This window comes from Oncorhynchus masou, chromosome 31, assembly GCF_036934945.1.
Source record: "Oncorhynchus masou masou isolate Uvic2021 chromosome 31, UVic_Omas_1.1, whole genome shotgun sequence".
Lineage (NCBI taxonomy): Eukaryota > Metazoa > Chordata > Actinopteri > Salmoniformes > Salmonidae > Oncorhynchus > Oncorhynchus masou.
The window spans coordinates 68,164,529-68,185,458 of NC_088242.1; the positions used below are offsets into that span (position 1 = coordinate 68,164,529).

General features: G+C 44.1%; 3 protein-coding genes across 3 annotated transcripts in view; 1 reads left to right on the plus strand and 2 right to left on the minus strand.

Moving 5' to 3' along the window:
- Positions 1-3,113, minus strand: part of LOC135524337 (cadherin-related family member 5-like) — a 40,180-nt gene extending 37,067 nt beyond the window's left edge. Inside the window, 1 exon segment of the mRNA XM_064951794.1 lies at positions 3,074-3,113. The gene's annotated coding sequence lies outside the window, so the exon portion shown is untranslated.
- On the plus strand, positions 135-5,368 carry LOC135524329 (uncharacterized). Its single transcript, XM_064951786.1, has 8 exons — positions 135-431; positions 668-920; positions 987-1,246; positions 3,601-3,831; positions 3,972-4,449; positions 4,660-4,764; positions 4,854-4,945; positions 5,058-5,368. The coding sequence occupies exons 1-6, from the start codon at positions 195-197 to the stop codon at positions 4,728-4,730; spliced, it is 1,530 nt and encodes a 509-aa protein (XP_064807858.1). The 5' UTR covers positions 135-194; the 3' UTR covers positions 4,731-4,764; positions 4,854-4,945; positions 5,058-5,368.
- On the minus strand, positions 5,367-20,883 carry LOC135524332 (dnaJ homolog subfamily A member 2-like). The gene is made up of 9 exons (XM_064951789.1): positions 20,732-20,883; positions 19,999-20,058; positions 19,232-19,467; positions 19,057-19,137; positions 18,770-18,903; positions 18,471-18,667; positions 18,094-18,238; positions 17,886-18,013; positions 5,367-6,950 (listed from the first exon to the last, which is right to left on the minus strand). Exons 1-9 carry the CDS (start codon positions 20,807-20,809, stop codon positions 6,762-6,764), a joined length of 1,248 nt encoding a protein of 415 aa, XP_064807861.1. The 5' UTR covers positions 20,810-20,883; the 3' UTR covers positions 5,367-6,761.
- Positions 20,884-20,930: the final 47 nt, after the last annotated feature.

Genomic DNA, 20,930 nt, shown 5'->3' on the forward strand with positions numbered 1-20,930 from the left:
AGCAGAAGTCACCTATAGAGGGTCAGTCTGTATATCAAATATAGCTAAATGACTGCTTGTATCTATCTGGATCTCTCCTATTATCTGTAATGTAATCAGTGATGTCCAGTAACCAGTTGTGTGACTGTGATCTGTGAGGTGTTGTGTTAGCAGAGTGGGTCCAGCAAAGGGAGGGGGCGCTGAGAGCGGGGTGTATGAGCAGGCTGAGACACACACACACCTTCCTACTGACTCAGGCCCAAACACATGCCCAGCTCCAGTCCTGTCTTCAGCCCCAAACCCTGCCAGCACAGGGCCCTGCCCAGCCCAGGTCCCAAACCTCCCTACAGAACCAGTCCCAGTGGGGAGGCTGTGCTCTGGTCCTGCTGGTTGAGCTAATGGATCTCCAGGAGGCCCAGGTCTCTGCAGTGCTGTCAACTCTACTGGACAGGGTCAGTCACAACACTGTTAAAATCAAAGCAACTTTCCATTGTGGCTACACTGGCAGATCTATTTGGTCCACCATTTGAAGTGTGTGTGTGTGTGTGTGTGTGTGTGTGTGTGTGTGTGTGTGTGTGTGTGTGTGTGTGTGTGTGTGTGTGTGTGTGTGTGTGTGTGTGTGTGTGTGTGTGTGTGTGTGTGTGTGTGTGTGTGTCTGCGTGCGTGCGTGCATTGCGTCTGTGTCCAGGGTGAACAGTGCCTGCTGTCCCTGATAGAAGAGCATGAGTCTGAACTCAGAGAGCCTCGACTCTCCTGCTTGCTAACACTCCTCACCTCTAACTCCTGCCTGACCTCGGACCCCAACACACTACTGACTGTTGTTGACCCCTGCCTGGGGCCTTCTGACTCAATCTCAGTCCAGAACATCTCCTCAGCCTCCCCGCCCACAGACCTGACCAGAGGTGACCCAGAACACCAACACACAGGGGACCTCTGCACAGGTAATACACAGACACACCAATCATTAAAAAAGACACATCACATATTGTGTGCATGTGTGTCTCCAGGCTGTGGGACGGCCCTGGCCCCGGAGGACCTGCCCTATCTGGAGATCCTGTGTGTTTCAGACACCATACACTCCCTCGACACACACCACACACCCTCTGCCTCCAATGGATTCTCTGCAGAGCGAGAGGTGTGTGAGGGACAAGAGGCGAGGGAGGGCAGCCACAGAAAGACTCCTCAGAGCTATGAGAAGCAGGGTTCTCTCATCACTCTGGCCTGGAGCAAACCACCGGATGGAGACACTGAGCAGCAGACAGGAACAGTAAGATATGCTACATTACCTCACACACAGATCTAAGATCATAAACACCACCTCACACAGATCTAGGATCAGAAACACTAACACACACCAGACCTGGCATAGTTTTAACTATGCTTAATGGAAAGTAACAAATAGATCCCAAAGAATAACTACTTTTCAAAATTATTTGAATACAGATCTGAGAAAGCAACAACATTTTCAAAATGTTAAAATAACAATGTTAAAATATCTGAATACAGATCTCAGGAAGTGACTACTTTTCTGAAACTATTGGGTTGATTCCCTTCAACTAATGGCAGGGCTGTATCTGGAACTGCATGTTGAAGATAAAAATATCTGAAAGTCATATTGGATCTACACAATACATTTCTATCTGAACATTCTGTAACTAACCATTCTCCTGAATGTCCATTGCCCCATGTGTACATAATCAAGTCAAATAAGTTGTGACGCTCAACTACTGTATGACTCTATCAACATGCCACTGAATCTGTCGAAAGCTGCAATTAATTTTATGATATCAAAAATACTTCAGAGTAATTCAAAGCCAATTGCAAACATTGCAAACAGCAAGTTGGATGCTTACAGAGCAAATTATACGATTGTTAAATCAACACTGAAAGTGTGGAGTCTGTGGACCCATATAGGCACTGAAACAGTGTTAAAATTAACACACTGTTTAGTGTAAAGTCTTATTTATATATTTCCCAGAGTGCCTTGCCTTTTGAGTAAGTTGTAGAGTTACCACCCATGACTGTATTTGTTAGTGACAGAGACATGTTTGTTGCATATATAGCACAATACCACATGTATTTCATAAGGCCTTATTTTGAGGTGCTGGATTTACCCTAATACAGGAGCCAGAAACTATACACATCACATTGAACCAAAACCACACCCATCATTATTATATTTCCCAGCATGCTCTATAGCCGGTAGATAAAAAAAATACATTGTTTCAATATCTATGTTTGTGCATGTACATTGATTGATTGATTAATCTTATGCGACACAGATACTTTTTTCTAAACAAATCCAATGAAGTTAGTTAGATGTTTTTTGCACCCCTTATTGAAATGTTTGTTCCAGTTTAAATGTGTTAGGTCATTCTAATCCATACATTTAGCCGTGTGGCCATGAGGTAGGAGTAAGATGGTGGACAGGGAAATAAATTGTAATCAGAAGCCGAGGCGTTCTGAAAGCTTCGGTGCTCTCACCAAATTGTGCTGAAAAACGGTTATTTTGTCGGTGCTTCGTTATCTATTCACAATGCACATTAGAGACATCTGCTGGTCAACAATAAATAAGTGTGTGATCGTTTACAAAATATATTTTTTAATCCATTTCATTATAATACGGTGGCGCACCGGTAAATCGTTGCCTTTAGTAACCTATAATGGTTTGCATCTTACATTATGCTTCCCCTTTTCACCTACAAGTTGACTATATTTCAAAAACGGTATCTATTGCATTATTTAGGATGCTTAAGACATAAGCTTATACTACACTAAATAAAAATAATAATTGAACAACAGTGCAGACAAAACCATTTTCAAACTAGTGTGCCTTCAACGAGATTCAACCTTATACCTTTCACGTCCCTGTTCCACACAGTCCCCTACTAAACTTGCTATGCCACTAGTCAGGTGAAACTTTATATACAAAATCATAACTCTATTTGAAAGTACAGTGTCCAGTAGAGGACAGTGTCCGAAAGCAGCTTGGAATGGGAAAAAGCAGTGAAACCATGGCGAAATCAGTGGGATTTTGCAACACACGAGACGCAGTCCAAACACTTAAAAGAAACATCCTCATCCACTTACCCACCTTATGTCCTCGGGGGAATCCCCGTCGGCCATCTTGGAGGGCGGTCCAAATGGTTAGCCAAGCAAGTTTGCAACGTAAGCCCCTCAGCCCTCGTTTTCAGTTGGCTTTGCGAATGTACAATTAATGTTCACTCCTGGGCCTGAATCTCCCCATAATTTAATTTGCAACGATTGTACATCTGCTAAGAAAAGTCAGCGAAGTGTATACTCGTCAGACGTCATGATACATCATTTTTACATCATTTTTTTCATTTGTAATAAATTTGCAAAAATGTATAGAAAACCTGTTTTTGATTTTTCATTATGGGGTATTGTGTATAGATTAATGAGGGGGAAAAACTATTGAATCCATTTTAGAATAGAGCTGTAACATAACAAAATGTGGAAAAAGTCAACGGGTCTGAATACTTTCCGAATGCACTGTATATGAACTATATTTGGCCCAGGTCCGCCTCACACACAGATCTAGGATCAGAAACACTGTCACAGAGATCTGAACTGTGTATTCTTTGTGTTATGGTTCTGTAGATCATGTCTACTGCAACAGAGCAACAAGAGGAAGTGGGTGAGGTGAGTGTGCACTGTGACACACACAACACCCCCGGGTACACACCCTATGACGCACCTGGACACATACACTACAACGACACAACCAGAGACACAGACAAGGTGAAGGTGTTGGACTCGTCTCTGTTCCAGTACAGCTCTGAGGTTGAACAGCTCTTACCGCCTTCAGATCAGCACCCCATCACAGGCCAGGTAGTCTATGTTAGTCTCTCTAAGATTCCGTCTGGCTCTCAGATTCCATGTGGCACTCTTACGATTCTGTTTGGCTCGCCAATGTTCCAGCTGGATCACGAAGGTTCAGATTATAACTGTGATGACTGTGTGTGTTGCAGGAGTTGGTGATGGAGCAGTCAGAGAAGACAGAAACACTTTCTAATGTGCCCACACACACCCCTATCACACACACTGAGGAGCCTCCAACATGGGGCAGAGCCCAGCAGGAGGCTGAGAAAAGGCACGGAAGTCCACCTGTCGATGAGGAACATACTGATGACCTCACTGCTTTGGGAGCCAATGGAAGTGCTTACCTGCGCTCTTTGGGAGGGGAGAGGGAGGACATGACAGACCTCTGGGCCCTGAGTAGACCTGCACCCCTTAAATCAGCCCAGGAGACCCTCAACACCCCACACACTACTCTAGAGGGAGACAGATCGATGGAGGGAGAGAAAACATTGGGGAGTGTGATGGAGAGAGAGAGGACATTGGAGCCAGTCTCTATGATGGAGAGAGAAAACAATGCGCAGCTTGGTGGACCTGCAGAGGAAGGTGGAGCAGAAACAACAGCGAGACAGAGAGAGACAATTACTGAGGGTGAGACAACTACTAAGAGTGAGATAGAGGGGGGGGGGTGATCAAGTGAAGGGAGAGAGAAAGAAGGAATGGAATAGACAGGGACAACTACTGAGGGTGTGTGAGAGAGCGAGAGCGATGTACTGAGGGTGGGTTTTAGGAAGAAAGGCACAGAACAAAGATTTATTTTATAGATGTCACTAAGGCATGTGACTACTTCCTGTGTGTCAGGTCCAGGAGCGGCTGTCAATCATTCAGAACAAGAAGTCCCAGGAAGACCTGATGGGCCTCAGACAGACTGACAGACTCCGACACCTCACACATAACCTGCCCCAGGTGACAAACACACACACAACCACATGTAATATACCCCATTGTCAGGCATTGGAGTGGGTGTGTGATTCTGGACTGTATGTTTCTGTCAGGCGGATAAGAGCCAGCAGAAGACAGTGGTCAGAGAAAGACTGGAGCAGCTGAGGAGAGAACGCTCCTATGTCATGCAGTCCAAACGAGACAGGTAACACACACACTATGTAAGAGATACAGGTAACAAACCAGACTGGTGACAAGTTCCACCTTTCACTCGTTCTTTATTCCCCCTCTTTCCCTTTTGCTCTCCCTCCTCCCAGGAATACAGCAGGCTTCAAGGAGCTGCTGGGTCCAGTGAGACTCCACAGTGCAGAGACAGACGACCCTCTGACTCACTCAGGCTAGCCACCAGCGCAAGCTAATTATGCTATTACTACACAGCTGTCTCACTAGAAATCTGCTGGTATTTGCTGGTTCAAGTCCCGCCCCGGCTGATCCCCCCTCAATCTGTCAGTCACTACACTACTACCCACCCTGTTTACAAGCCACATTAGCCATTTCTGGCTTCTTCTGTCATTGGCTAATACTGTAGCCTGATAAGTGGATGAACACAAAAACAGAGCTGATGGTGATAGTTTATTATACAGTTTAATTGTCATCCTAACAAACATGAGCATCATCAACAATAATAACATCATTTACTAAATAAAGCCCCTGCCTGTAGCGTGTCCCTCCAGTGGCCTATATAGCGTATATACAGTGACAGTCAGATGACTACATCTCTACAGTTTAAAGTAGCCTCCTATCCACTCCATCTGTACTGATCTGACAGAACGACATGAGAAAGGAAATCCATGTGTGGCCTAGTAAACCATGCTGCTTTCACCTGGATCATGTTCAATAGTGCACACTAATGCAAAATGTTCAAACAGGAAATTATTGTTTTTCCAGGTAGTGTTCCAAAACATTTGTGCCAACTGACCATGACCATGCTGTTTTGTTCCATCAGTGCAGATGAAGAACAGGAATTTGGATAGGAGGGAAGGAGGCAACTGTAGAGTATTGAGATGTGACCGTGCACAGGGGCTGGGGTTGGTATTTACAGAGCTAAGGGAATGGAAGTTGAGATGGCATGTGTGACAGTTGTACTGGCATGGAAAGTTGTGTATAATGCACAGGTCAGAGGTTAGGGGCTAAATGTTACATGGTCAAGGTGGGAGAGAAGTTCAACACATTCAATTGTTTTTATCTTTAATTGAACATAAAACGAGGTCTCCACTCACATTGGCGATACACACAGAACACACACCGCTATGAGCAGAGAAGCCAGAACATTCTACAGCAGCTCACACACACCCAGCTCCTAAATCACACACGCACACACTCAGTTTAGAGTATGCTACTCAAGACACAAGCTCTGTGGTCACACGCACGCATGCGCAAAAGCACAATCCTCACACAGAAGAGAAACATGTTGTTTTCTGACAAAGGTAAATAAGCCTAAAGATTCAAGCTATTTTATTGGTGGAGAGAAACCTGACCAGGTAGTCTCGAGGTGCCTCAGCGATGGGAGACGTTTGAGCTTACAGGAAGCAATACAATAGCTTTCTGTGTGGCTCAGCAGGCCGCCATGTAGACCAGGGGCTATGGTAGGTCTGTGTTAAATGTGTTTTCAGCATGCGCTGGTGTGTGACTAAGACTAGACTACGACACTGAAGCCTGTTAGAAGATAAATTAATAATTTCACTAGACAATATTTTCATTTTGTACACAAGGTTCCCAAATGACAACGTTTCCAGACAGATGTAGAACCTACAAACCTAAGATGTCAAATGGCCACTAAACATCCATCACAGCCTGCTGACCACACTCAAACACACACACTGATTGGCTGATGGAGGAATGAAGAGGATTGAGGGTCCTGATGGGACCTGGGGGTGGGGCAGTGGAGGGGTGCCCTTCCCTCAGAGTACTCAACAGATGGGCACACAGACCAGTGAGAGAAGGGTGTGTATGTATTCAGTCTACTGGTGGGCACACTGTACCCCTGGGCCATGTGGTCCACCCTCCTCATCAGAGCTGTCGTTGTAGGCCTCTCTCCTGGCCCCCGCTGACCCCTGACCTCTGACCTCACAGTCCTGGAGGTCAACCTCTTCCGCCTCCGATGAGATAACTGGAACCTCCGCACGCCCAGGCAGCAGATCCTCCAACTCCTAAAAATACAGGCAAAACACATATTCTGCATATCTCAGTACCAGGTTAGTCAGTAATAGCAGTCTTTTGGATGATACAAAAATGTAATCTGCTTATAGGTTAATTTGCATAATTTAGTGTAATTAAATTGGCAGGTGTATTTTTGTTAGTTTCAAGATGATTATTTACACACGCACAGCATACAGATACAGAGCCAAGTTTATGCAGAAAATTGGTCAGACTGGACAAGAGCTGCAGCAACAGCTCCTGCTGGAGTGAAACACGCTTTTATAAGCCCAATCATTGCACAACAATTCTAAATGAATTCACGTGATAACTGTTTTGATAGTACATATTTTTAATGGTGGCTATTTTTATTTATCAACTGGTAATTGAAGTGCACTTCCCATTCAAATGCATATACAGTGCCTTCAGAAAGTACTCACATGCTAACCTTTTCCACATTTTGTTGTGTTATAGACTGAATCACCTTTGTTAAGTGATTATTTGACAATCAGATGAAAACATCATGACTGGTTGTGTTTATGCCACATGTCCATAAGGCTAGAGGAAGCTAACAGGATGACTACACTGTGAGCGTTGCAAAATAAATGTAGAAATCTATGTTATTCAATTATTGCACCCACACTGCTCCCGCGCGCCAACGAGCGTCTGCATTGCCAAAGGCTAAAATAGAAGTCAGTTCTATTTCTGACGCAGATCACGCTGCAAGTCCTGCCTCTCCCATCTCCTCATTGGTTTATAGAAGCAGGTACCCACGTGCCATCTCCTCATTGGTTATACCCACGTGGGTGACTGAAAGACGAACGAGGTCAGTAGCGGTAATGTACCTAATTTATGAAAGTTATCAATCGCAATATTAAGTCCAGAGAAGAAAAAGCATGGAAAGAAGAGTGATGACTAGAAAAGAGTCAGTTGACCGTTTTATGTCAGAGTAGAGGACCTTGTGCACTTCATGTAAAATAACAACTCAATGTTTATATCCCAGGACAAATTAGCTAGCAACAGCAAGCCAGCTAAAATTGACAAATTAGCTAGCAAGTGCAAGCTAACTAGCCATAAATGTTTAATGCTTTTTGACCTGTCCCCAAATTAATATAATTGGTTCAGTTTGTTTTGATATTTTAATCTGCGTGTCGTGATCGCGTTTGGTGTGGGGGGACAAAATAAATGTTTGCACGATGGCGCACGCGCGCAGCCAGTTTGGGTTCCGTGTAATTTTTGAAATCAAAAAGAAAAAAAGAAAAAAAAGAAAAAAAGTGGGCGCTCACTTGGGTGTCCCGTAGCAACGCAATCTCACACGCAATTTGTGCATATTTCTACAAAAAGTATTTCAGCAGATTGTGCGTTTTTGTGCGGCTTAATTCGTGTGAAGACAGATTTTGTGCGACTTCATTCAAAGGAAAATACATTTGAGGGCAAACTTCGGAACAATCTTTTGAAAATTATTGGAGCAATGCATATTGGGCAATGGTGTTTTACACCGACTATATATCACATGTTTACAACCCAATATTGTTAATCAACCATGTTGTCATTGAAGTACTTATAATAGCAGCCTTACGTTAATGCCAATGCTGTTTTCTTTGCAAGTTTTCAGTTAATACTTTGGGATACTGGTGCTGTGTCAGAGTTTGAGGGTTGCCAGATTGGAGTAAAAAGCTGTATTTGTCAGATTTGATTAATATATACATGTTGGGAAAGAAGACCTGTAAAACAAATCCCCTGGTGAAACTGTGGTATTTGCAACTATAACGAATCTGGACTATGATCAATTAAACAGGTTAATGTAAAATAATTAATTATGTTGGCTTACACTTATGGCACTTCCAAGGCAGTTTCATAATGATTATTACAGTCGTGTCAATCATGTTATATACTTAGGCTATTGTAACAAGGCATATGCAAGCATTGTTGGCTAGACTTTCATGGCAATGGCCATTAGAGCTCACTTTTCCACTATGAGCCCTGGTTAGAGTCCCTATTGCAGCTTTCACTTTATTCCCCTATATTGGTGGCAGCGTTTGGATCACCTCCAGCTCACATCTAGTTATGTGATCTAGAGGTGGGAAGCATTCGGTTTTTCAACATTGTGTTGGGTTTAATTACATTGATATATCTAGTGAACAATGGATAAGCAACAATGGGAGTGACGGATAGAAGTAGTTACTACAGGTGTGATCAAGCCTTACTACATCAAAGTTGCCTGAAGCTGAATGGAAAGTCCTATGCCCTGACCAGTTATTCAGAAGAAACTCCTCTGTGATCCACATCATATGGGCAGACAAATAACGTAAGATTGTTATGCAGCAAAACACAACTATCCTTTTTTAGGATGCAGACCAGTAATATGAATCACTGTTGATCCATCCTGTTCTGATCTAATGAGATGGATGTAGGACTTTCTACGGCCTAGAATCGAGGCCTTTCACAGTCATGAAGGACATTGCTACGCCCTTCTTGATTCTCATTGGCGAAGACTGAACTCAAGTTAGGGGTCAGACTCTTCTATACTACTTTGTCCAACATGTTATACCCCAGAGGTTGAAAATAAACCCTTTTAAAGGGGATATAACTTGTATCATTATTATAGGGCTAGGAAAGCCATAACCTAATGGCTTCAGACAGAATTTCTCACTATTTATTTACGGAGAGCAATTTCTGTTTTATAACAGGTAGTATCAATTTATTTACAGTAGTGTGTTAATTAATTATTGCTTTCTTCCTTGGAAATACAGAATATGTATAAAATGCCAAATATACCAAAAGCTAAATCAAGCAGAGATTTACAACTATTTAACCATGTTAATAATTACTGAAACATGCAAACTACAAACATTTAACCAAAGATAATGAATACATGACAACCATAGCATTGAAGGCAAGGAAGTCAGCGAGCATCTGGCCTCCCTTGATAAAAAAAAAAGTATACAAAAACTTGCCAATCAGCGTTGAGCTAAACTGAGCAAGCTCAATTGTGAATGGTACAGGAGCACCCCAAAAAAAAGTGTCAGGGGAAACTAGCTTAAATGTTGGCGTCACTCCGATCAAATCGCATTGAGAGCACACATCATTGACAGAAAAACTTCAGTTGCTGCATCTCCTTGTGTTGTTGCCCTCTGGTGGCTGGCTAGTTAAAATTGTCCCGTTCCTAAATTAGCCATACTGGAGATAGGGATTTGGACTTGTGGTTTTGCTGATGTTTATGTACTGGCCAATGATTATAACAGCTATTCTGATCCAACCATTAATTCATACATTGTTGTGCCCCTGGCCTGAGAGGATAGAAGTTCAACATGTAGCTAGATGTAGAAGGCTAATGTAGCTAACATTGCCCAAGAATGGAAGTTAGTCTAGTGAGCAAGCATTTTAGCTTGGTAGCCAACAAAAAAATAAAACTGTGTACTGTATGACTAGAGTGATAGACTGTTTTGTCTAGGCATATGCAAGGCACACAGGTTAACAGGTTAGAGAGCAAACAACACAATTATCACAACACATGTTGTAATACGGATTTTCTTTGGGGGGGGGTAATCGCCTATAGGCCTTCCAAGTGGCGCAGTGGTCTAAGTGCTGATGCGTCACTACAGCTGTGTCACAGCCGGCAGTGACCGGGAGGCACATGAGGCGGCACACAATTGGCCCAGCATCGTCCGGGTTTGGGGAGGGTTTGGACTGGGCTTTACTTGGCTCATCACACTCTAGCGACTCCTTGTGGTGGGGCGGACGCCTGCAGGCTGACCTCGGTTGTCAGTTCAAAAGTGTTTCCTCTGACACATTGGTGCAGCTGGCTTCCGGGTTAAGCGGGAAGGTGTTAACCTCTTGAAACTCGGGGGGCGCTATTTCATTTTTGGATGAAAAACGTTCCCGTTTTAAACAAGATATTTTGTCACAAAAAGATGCTCGACTATGCATATAATTGATAGCTTTGGAAAGAAAACACTCAGAATTTTCCAGAACTGCAAAGATATTGTCTGTGAGTGACCCAGAACAGGAGCTACAGGCAAAACCAAGATGAAACGGCAACCAGGAAATGAGCAGGATTTTTGAGGCTCTGTTTTCCATTGTCTCCTTATATGGCTGTGGATGCGACAGGAATGAGCCTGCCCTATCTATCGTTTCCCCAAGGTGTCTGCAACATTGTGACGTATTTGTAGGCATATCATTGGAAGATTGACCATAAGAGACTACATTTGCCAGGTGTCCGCCCGGTGTCCTCCGTTGGTGCGTCATTTTCAGCTGCTGGTATTTTTCCATGGGATTCTGAGACGAAAGCAGGCTTCCACAAACGGCATATCAATGAAGAGATATGTGAAAAAACACCTTGAGGATTGATTCTAAACAACGTTTGCCATGTTTCGGTCGATATTATGGAGTTAATTTGGAAAAAGTTTGACGTTTTGGTGACTGAATTTTCGGTTCGTTTCGGTAGCCAAATGTGATGTACAAAACGGAGCGATTTCTCCTACACAAAGATTCTTTCAGGAAAAACTGAACATTTGCTATGTAACTGAGAGTCTCCTCATTGAAAACATCCGAAGCTCTTCAAAGGTAAATGATTTATTTATTTGGTTATCTGTTTTTTGTGAAAATGTTGCGTGCTAAATGCTACGCAAAATGCTAAGCTAGCTTGCAATACTCTTACACAAATGCTTGATTTGCTATGGTTCAAAAGCATATTTTGAAAATCTGAGATGACAGTGTTGTTAAGAAAAGGCTAAGCTTGAGAGCAGGCATATCATTTTCATTTCATTTGCGATTTTCAGAAATCGTTAACGTTGCATTATGCTAATGAGCCTGAGGCTGTATTCACGATCCCGGATACGGGATGGGTAGTATCAAGAAGTTAAAGAAGCGTGGTTTGGCTGATCATGTTTCGCAGGACGCATGACTTGACCGTTGCCTCTCCCGTTGGGGAGTTGCAGCAATGAAACAAGATCGTAATTGGATCACAATTGATTTATTCATTGATATGACAGTTTCAATAAATTACCTAAATGGCAGCGTTTCTTTATTGACTGAATATGAGACAATTTAGCAATTAGGATTCTTTATCTATAATGCATTTACATTTTACATTTAAGTCATTTAGCAGACGCTCTTATCCAGAGCGACTTACAAATTGGTGAATTCACCTTCTGACATCCAGTGGAACAGCCACTTTACAATAGTGCATCTAAATCATTAAGGGGGGGGGTGAGAAGGATTACTTATCCTATCCTAGGTATTCCTTGAAGAGGTGGGGTTTCAGGTGTCTCCGGAAGGTGGTGATTGACTCCGCTGTCCTGGCGTCGTGAGGGAGTTTGTTCCACCATTGGGGGGCCAGAGCAGCGAACAGTTTTGACTGGGCTGAGCGGGAACTGTACTTCCTCAGTGGTAGGGAGGCGAGCAGGCCAGAGGTGGATGAACGCAGTGCCCTTGCTTGGGTGTAGGGCCTGATCAGAGCCTGGAGGTACTGCGGTGCCGTTCCCCTCACAGCTCCGTAGGCAAGCACCATGGTCTTGTAGCGGATGCGAGCTTCAACTGGAAGCCAGTGGAGAGAGCGGAGGAGCGGGGTGACGTGAGAGAACTAATGATGGTAGCCAGAAGCTAGCCAGAAGCTAACCAGAAGCTAGTCAGAAGCTAGTTAGCTTCTTTACTGGCTAATCAATAGTATTCAGCTAACCACAGTTTGTGGTCATCAGCTATCCTTTAGCTCGAAAATCTATCGCCAGTTTGGAAAAGCGGCTCGGACCGGAATATACCGGACCTATTTTCTGTCCATGTCCCCGGATTTCAACCGCAAGCTCTGGACATTTACACCTGGATCGCGCAGCTAGCTAGCTGCTATCCGTGTGACTATCGGCTTACGTCGATCCCGGAGCAAACATAAATTATTCCAGAGCTAGCCAGCTGAAGAGTTCCATCAGCCACTCCTGGGCTACAATCACCTATCCGGACCCGTTTTACTGCCAACGCGGAGCCCCACTGGGCCTTCACAACTGGACTACCAACGTTATCTGCCCGAGGGAGTTATCCAGCTAGCTCCTCCGTCGCGACGTTACCTGAACGCTTATCTGCGGCCCGCTTATCGTTAGCTGTCTTATCGGCTACTATCTGAATAGATCTATCGGACATTTTTTTTCTTCTTATTGGGCCTCTATAACTATATCTATTTTTTTGCGAATTGGATTGATCACCTCTACCACACGGAACCCCACTAATCCTACCGACGGAAAAGCACGAGGTGGCTAAAAACAGACCTCCATCCTATGCTAGCTTGCTACTGATGGCCCGGCTAGCTGTCTGAATCGCCGTGACCCCAACCAACCTCACAACTCACTGGACCCTTTTGATCACCCGACTAAGCATGCCTCTCCTTAATATCAATATGCCTTGTCCATTGCTGTTCTGGTTAGTGTTTATTGGCTTATTTCACTGTACAGCCTCTAGTCCTGCTCACTATACCTTATCCAACCTATTAGTGCCACCACCCACACATGTGATGACATCTCCTGGTTTCAATGATGTTTCTAGAGACAATATCTCTCTCATCATCACTCAATACCTAGGTTCACCTCCACTGTATTCACATCCTACCATTCATTATACCTCGTCCCCAGAAACCTCCTTTTACTCTCTGTTCCAGATGTTATCGACAACCAATTCTCATTGCTTTAAGCCGTACCCTTATCCTCCTACTCCTCCTCTTTTCCTCTGGTGATGTAGAGGTTAATCCAGGCCCTGTAGTGCCTAGCTCCACTCCTATTCCCCATGCACTCTCTTTTGATGACTTCGGTAACCGTAATAGCCTTGGTTTCATGCACGTTAACATTAGAAGCCTCCTCCCTAAGTTTGTTTTATTCACTGCTTTAGCACACTCTGCCAACCCAGATGTTCTAGCAGTGTCTGAATCCTGGCTTAGGAAGACCACCAAAAATTCAGAAATTTTCATCCCTAACTACAACATTTTCAGACAAGATAGAACTGCCAAAGGGGGCGGTGTTGCAGATAGCCTGCAGAGTTCTGTCCTACTATCCAGGTCTGTACCCATACAATTTGAACTTCCACTTTTAAAAATCCACCTCTCTAAAAACAAGTCTCTCACCGTTGCCACCTGCTATAGACCACCCTCTGCCCCCAGCTGTGCTCTGGACACCATATGTGAACCGATTGCCCCCATCTATCTTCAGAGCGTGCTGCTAGGCGACCTAAACTGGAACATGCTTAACACCCCAGCCATCCTACAATCTAAGCTTGATGCCCTCAATCTCACACAAATTATCAATGAACCTACCAGGTACCTTCCAAAAGCCTTAAACACGGGCACCCTCATAGATATCATCCTAACCAACTTGCCCTCTAAATACACCTCTGCTGTCTTCAACCAAGATCTCAGCGATCACTGCCTCATTGCCTGCATCTGTAATGGATCAGCGGTCAAACGATCTCCACTCATCACTGTCAAACGCTCCCTGAAACACTTCAGCAAGCAGGCCTTTCTAATCGACCTGGCCAGGGTATCCTGGAAGGATATTGATCTCATCCCGTCAGTAGAGGATGCCTGTTTTTCTTTTTTTTTTAAATGCCTTCCTAACCATCTTAAATAAGCATGCCCCATTCAAGAAATTTAGAACCAGGAACAGATATAGCCCTTGGTTCTCCCCAGACCTGACTGCCCTGACTGCCCAACACAAAAACATCCTATGGCGTTCTGCATTAGCATCGAACAGCTCCCTATGATATGCAGCTTTTCAGGAAAGCTAGAAACCAATATACACAGGCAGTTAGAAAAGCCAAGGCTAGCTTTTTCATGCAGAAATTTGCTTCCAAAAAAGTTCTGGGACACTGTAAAGTCCATGGAGAATAAGAGTACCTCCTCCCAGCTGCCCACTGCAGTGAAGATGGGAAACACTGTCACCACTGATAAATACACTATAATTGAGATTTTCAATAAGTATTTTTCCATGGCTCACCATGCTTTCCACCTGGCTACCCCTACCCCGGTCAACAGTACTGCATCCCCCACAGCAACTCGCCAAAGTCTTCCCCATTTCTCCTTCTCCCAAATCCAGCTGATGTTCTGAAAGAGCTGCAAAATCTGGACCCCTACAAATCAGCCGGGGTAGACAATCTGGACCCTTTCTTTCTAAAAATTATCTGCCCGAAATAGTTGCCACCCCTATTACTAGCCTGTTTAACCTCTCTTTCGTGTCGTCTGAGATTCACAAAGATTGGAAAACAGCTGCGGTCATCCCCCTCTTCAAAGGGGGGGGACACTCTTGACCCAAACTGCTACAGACCTATATCTATCCTACCCTGCCTTTCTAAGGTCTTCGAAAGCCAAGTCAACAAACAGATTACCGACCATTTTGAATCTCACTATACCCTCTCTGCTATGCAATCTGGTTTCAGAGATTGTCATGGGTGCACCTCAGCCACACTCAAGGTACTAAACAATATCTTAGCCGCCATCGATAAGAAACATTACAGGGCAGCCGTATTCATTGATCTGGCCAAGGCTTTCGACTCTATCAATCACCACATCGGCAGACTCGACAGCCTTGGTTTCTCAAATGATTGCCTCGCTTGGTTCACCAACTACTTCTCAGATAGAGTTCAGTGCGTCAAATCGGAGGATCTGTTGTCCGGACCTCTGGCAGTCTCTATGGCGGTGCCACAGGGTTAAATTATTGGACCGACTCTCTTCTCTGTATACATCAATGATGTCGCTCTTCCACCGCTAGTCTCTGATCCACCGCTACGCAAACAACACCATTCTGTATATTTCTGGCCCTTCTTTGGACACTGTTAACAACCCTCCAGGCAAGCTTCAATGCCATACAACTCTCCTTCCATGGCCTCCAATTGCTCTTAAATACAAGTAAAACTAAATGCATGCTCTTCAACTGATCGCTGTCTGCACCTGCCCGCCTGTCCAACATCACTACTCTGGACGGCTCTGACCTAGAATTCGTGGACAACTACAAATACCTAGGTGTCTGGTTAGACTGTAAACTCTCCTACCAGACTCACATTAAGCATCTCCAATCCAAAATTAAATCTAGAATTGGCTTCCTATTTCACAACAAAGCATCCTTCACTCATGCTGCCAAACATACCCTTGTAAAACTGACCATCCTACCAATCCTCAACTTCGGCGATGTCATTTACAAAATAGCCTCCAATACCCAACTCAACAAATTGGATGCAGTCTATCACAGTGCCATCCGTTTTGTCACCAAAGCCCCATATACTACCCACCATTGCGACCTGTACGCCCTCGTTGGCTGGCCCTCGCTTCATACTCCACACCAAACCCACTGGCTCCAGGTCATCTACAAGACCCTGCTAGGTAAAGTCCCTCCTTATCTCAGCTCGCTGGTCACCATAGCATCACCCACCTGTAGCACGCGCTCCAGCAGGTATATCTCTCTGGTCACCCCCAAAACCAATTCTTTCATTGGCCGCCTCTCCTTCCAGTTCTCTGCTGCCAATGACTGGAACGAACTACAAAAAGCACTGAAACTGGAAACACTTTTCTCCCTCACTAGCTTTAAGCACCAGCTGTCAGAGCAGCTCACAGATTACTGCACCTGTACATAGCCCATCTATAATTTAGCCCAAACAACTACCTCTTTCGCTACTGTATTTATTTTATTTACCTTCTTTGCACCCCATTATTTTTATTTCTTCTTTGCACATTCTTCCACTGCAAATCTACCATTCCAGTGTTTTACTTGCTATATTGTATTTACTTCGCCACCATGGCCTTTTTTTTGCCATTACCTCCCTTATCTCACCTCATTTGCTCACATTGTATATAGACTTGTTTCTGCTGTATTATTGACTGTGTTTGTTTTACTCCATGTGTAACTCTGTGTTGTTGTATGTGTCGAACTGCTTAGCTTTATCTTGGCCAGGTCGCAATTGTAAATGAGAACTTGTTCTCAACTAGCCTACCTGGTTAAATAAAGGTGATATAAAAAAAAAACATGCTTATGATAAATTAGGCATTGTGCGCAGTGTTGTCATATAGATAAATTCACTCCAACAGTCCATAAAAGGTCTATCCCTAGCCAAAATATGACCAAACGTGGAGGTAATTATTTTATAAAGACTTCCATATAACATTGAAACCGGTAGCCTATTTCAATCATGTTCTACTGGTTTTCAAATCATCTTTTTCATTGTCCAGTAGCCAAAAGATCTCCCCTCTCAAAACCTCTAAAAGATATGTTAATTTATATCTCATGACAAATGTTTTCCCGCTAATTGCATTATGGAATGAACACTCACGCGTAGCCTACTGCCATGTGAGCATTGCTGCGCTCATAATGTGAAGAAATAATAGTTTATAAAAATGTTAAGCTAAACATTCTGAACTGTTGCATCAGCCTCATTGCTCAAATAAAATGTGGCCTAGACCTACTGGTTGTATGAATTTGGGATCTATCGTCCCACAACTGTCCCAGAGTCTGTTTGGGATAGGCTATTTCTTTCTCGCACAGAATGACAAGCTGACCAATAGAAAAAGTAAATTGTTCTTCTATGGGGGATAGTAAATTGACAGACTAATGATTTTGCTGGTCATTACTTGTCTTATTGTGCAACAGAAATCGGTAAAAAGGATGCACGTAGTTGCATCCTCGACTTGTTCTGTTAAGATGAATTACCATAATCGAAATGTGATTTCTGTCATTCTGAGCACTATGGGTGGACGGCCTAATTAGGTTATGCACCCAATGCATATGGGACTGGTACATTTCTCAAATGTACGATAAATTAAAATGCTGCCAGTAAAATGTCCGGCGGCGCCACATTTTCCTAACAGGAACCCTGCTCAGTACAATCATGTAGACAAAGTGATGGTTGAGACAATGTGTGATGTCCTGGACTGTGAACTAAGTGGTTGGACACCTTAGGCAGACCAGTTGGTTCTTAGAGGTACTTACAGAGAGTTTCTCAGGACTGATCCAGTTGTTTTCAGGGAACTGGACGTCAAACTTGATGAACAGATCTCCCTTCTCAAATGGGTTCCTGTACTGAGGCATCCCCTCTCCCTTCACCACCCGGATACAACCTGACAAACACACAATCATCAACTTAATGATACAGGTTGGACCAAATAGATATATACTTGAGGTGATGTGTGCGTTTTACCTGGCTCTATAACCTTGCCGGGGGGATATTTGACAGCGAGCTGGCGTCCGTCGAGGTGTGTGACTGCCAGTTGGAAGCCACACAGAGCCTCCACCAGGCCGATACGCTGCGTCATGTGAAGGTCATGGCCGTCACGACGGAACCCCTTCAGAACAAACACACACAACACTTTCTCAGCACTTTGACCCAACTGCTCTGAATGACAAGTGGGCGAGAGTTTCAGGAATGTCTCAAACTCAGAAGATGTGAATTGAGGGCCATCTTCATGGAGGAATCTAAGGAATTTCCAAACACTTCACTTGAAGAGGTTTCCAGTAGTTTGTTTAAGTCTTCAAGTACTCTCTGCTACAATGTGTGTGTGAGAGTGTGTATATTACCTCATGCTCCTTTTCCTGTAGGACAAGTAGTATGTCTCCAGGCTCAGTGCCTGGGGCCTGGTCAGCCTCTCCTGTGAAGCTGATCTTCTGGCCGTGTTTCATGCCTTTATCAACATGGACCTCCAACAGCTTGGTCTCCTTGTTCACCTTACGACCCTCACACTTCTTACAACGGTCCTTCTCACTGATCACCTCCCCTATACAAAAACATCAAATGGATTAGTTTCCTATCAAAAAATGTGTTTCAAAAGTGTATTCATAAAATTGCAGACTATGTGAATGTGTGTGTGTTTTCCTACCCTCTCCGTTGCAGTCTGTGCAGACTGACTGCATCTGTTGGACCATGCCAGGAGCCAGCTGTCTGATCATGATCCTCATGCCTCTCCCTCTGCAGGCCACACACTTCTGCACCGCCCCCGCCTTACCCCCCGCACTGGAGACAGACCAAAGTGAGGAGAGTAAAGTATCACATTAAACAATATAGCTCATGTTAAAGATGTGATTTATTTCAAAAAGTGGAGTAGCTCAGCAACTACTAACATTGATTTTCACATGAAATACATTCTTTAAAAGTGTGTAAACTCACCCATTGCAGGAAGCACACAGGACATTCTTGCTGAGCTGTAGTTTGGTTGTTTTACCATTGTAGAGGTCTTCCAGTGATACTCTGTGTTAGAAAGGTAGGCAGGGTTAGGTAAGGCATAACCAACAATGTCTGGATGGAAGACTAGAGAAGTGAAGGGAGAGTAACTGTTACTCACTTGAGGGGGTGCACCATGTCCTCTCCTCTCCTGCGTCCCCCGTTGCGTCCTCCCCCTCCACGTCCCTGCCCCCCCATAAAGCCAAACAGCCCCCCACCAAAGATGTGGGAGAAGATGTCGTCCATGCCAGCCCCTCCACCACCTCCCTCCCGCAGCCCCTGCTCTCCATAGCGATCATACAGCTCCTTCTTCTCTGGATTGGTCAGCACCTCATAAGCAAAACTGATCTCCTTAAACTGGGAGAAAAGGGGTGAACTATTAGGGACATGTATCATATCTACCTCCCACTGACATTCTACAACTTCAAGTGACATTTCCCACTGTTTACTTTAAATCTGCATGAACAATCACCACATGCAGTTGTCTCACAGATACTCCTCTCCCAATGCAATAGTCTAACGTGGTTTACTTTCCTCTCCTCCTTCATCTGCACTGATGTTACACAGGTCAGTTGAGAGATGCAGAACATGCTGGTTGGGAATTAGCTTTCACCTGCCATTTATCTCAAGTCAGTACTGTATATGAAGCAGATGAGACCAAGAGAGAGAAGGAGCCTCTACTGACTAGCCAGGTGCACTCCTGCTCTCGAGAGGAGGCCATTTGACTAATACCAAAGTCAATTAATACACATCTTAGTTACTGCTCAATACAGATAGGCCTGTGTAATGGTACTAACGTGGCTGGTGATCGTGATGTGGCGCGATTAGCGTGTTGTGATTCGTTGTGTGCTGTGTCACATGTTGTGTGTATAACCACCTGTCTCTTACCTTGTCCCCGGCATCTGGGTTCTTATCAGGGTGGTACTCTTTGGCCAACTTGCGGTATGCCTGCACACAAAAGAGACAAGTACATCAGTTACTGTCTCTGGGCCAACATTTTTCTAACTGCGTAGCTTTACACTGCTGCTGCCGCAAGACCAACACTTTGTGAACCTGAAAATCTTCCAGCTAGCTAATAGTCTAACCAGAAATTCTGATCGTATGTACTAACCAGCTAGCTAACACATAACCTAACTAGTACCTCTATGGTTCTACGCTGACGGATTTGTTTCCTCACGCTAACGTTAAGCCAGCTAGCAACTGCAGCTAACTTCGAGAAGCAATCTGCAGCTAACTTCGAGAAGCAATCTGCAGCGCCTCGTCTAGCAACGATCTGACTGTCTGGGATAACGAATGTTACTTTTCTATGCATTAAGTAAGGCCTAACGTTATATTTTATACATGGAAAACTATCTCACCAAATCCCTAACAGCTAACTAACTGTCTAGCTACATTAGATCGAGTTGTCAATCAGAGAAAGACATAGCTAGATTTTCATTATATAAGTTATTTTCTCCAGAAATATCCGCTGTCTAACTCGCAAGGCTAGTTAGCTTAGCATCCGAACAGTGTTGGCAAGGCCACACCAACCCAGTTTTGCTGTCTAATTATTCACCAAAATGTCTGTGTAGGCACTGTGGCGGTGTTCTTTTTTAAAACAATAACAACACCTGTCACATACCTTCTTTAGCTCGTTTTCAGAAGCGGAGGGTGAGACTCCGAGGATGTCGTATAGCTTGGTATCCACAACGTTGGCCATAATGCTATCTATCTAGGGCTACACACAGAGAAAGACCTGCGGATGAAAGGAAACGAGAGAAGACAAGCCGGGTGGAAACGTCATACGCAATGCGTCAATTTGGGTCAGCGCGCTGTCAGTC

Excerpts from the sequence above, each read along its gene's own strand:
- LOC135524329 (XM_064951786.1), top strand. The coding sequence starts at position 195 with ATGAGCAGGCTGAGACACACACACACCTTCCTACTGACTCAGGCCCAA. Across the intron at positions 432-667 it reads TGTCAACTCTACTGGACAGG|GGTGAACAGTGCCTGCTGTC; the intron begins GTCAGTCACAAC and ends GTCTGTGTCCAG. Across the intron at positions 1,247-3,600 it reads CTGAGCAGCAGACAGGAACA|ATCATGTCTACTGCAACAGA; the intron begins GTAAGATATGCT and ends ATGGTTCTGTAG.
- LOC135524332 (XM_064951789.1), bottom strand. The coding sequence starts at position 20,809 with ATGGCCAACGTTGTGGATACCAAGCTATACGACATCCTCGGAGTCTCA. Across the intron at positions 19,138-19,231 it reads GACATGGTGCACCCCCTCAA|AGTATCACTGGAAGACCTCT; the intron begins GTGAGTAACAGT and ends TTTCTAACACAG. Across the intron at positions 18,014-18,093 it reads CGGCAAGGTTATAGAGCCAG|GTTGTATCCGGGTGGTGAAG; the intron begins GTAAAACGCACA and ends TGTGTTTGTCAG.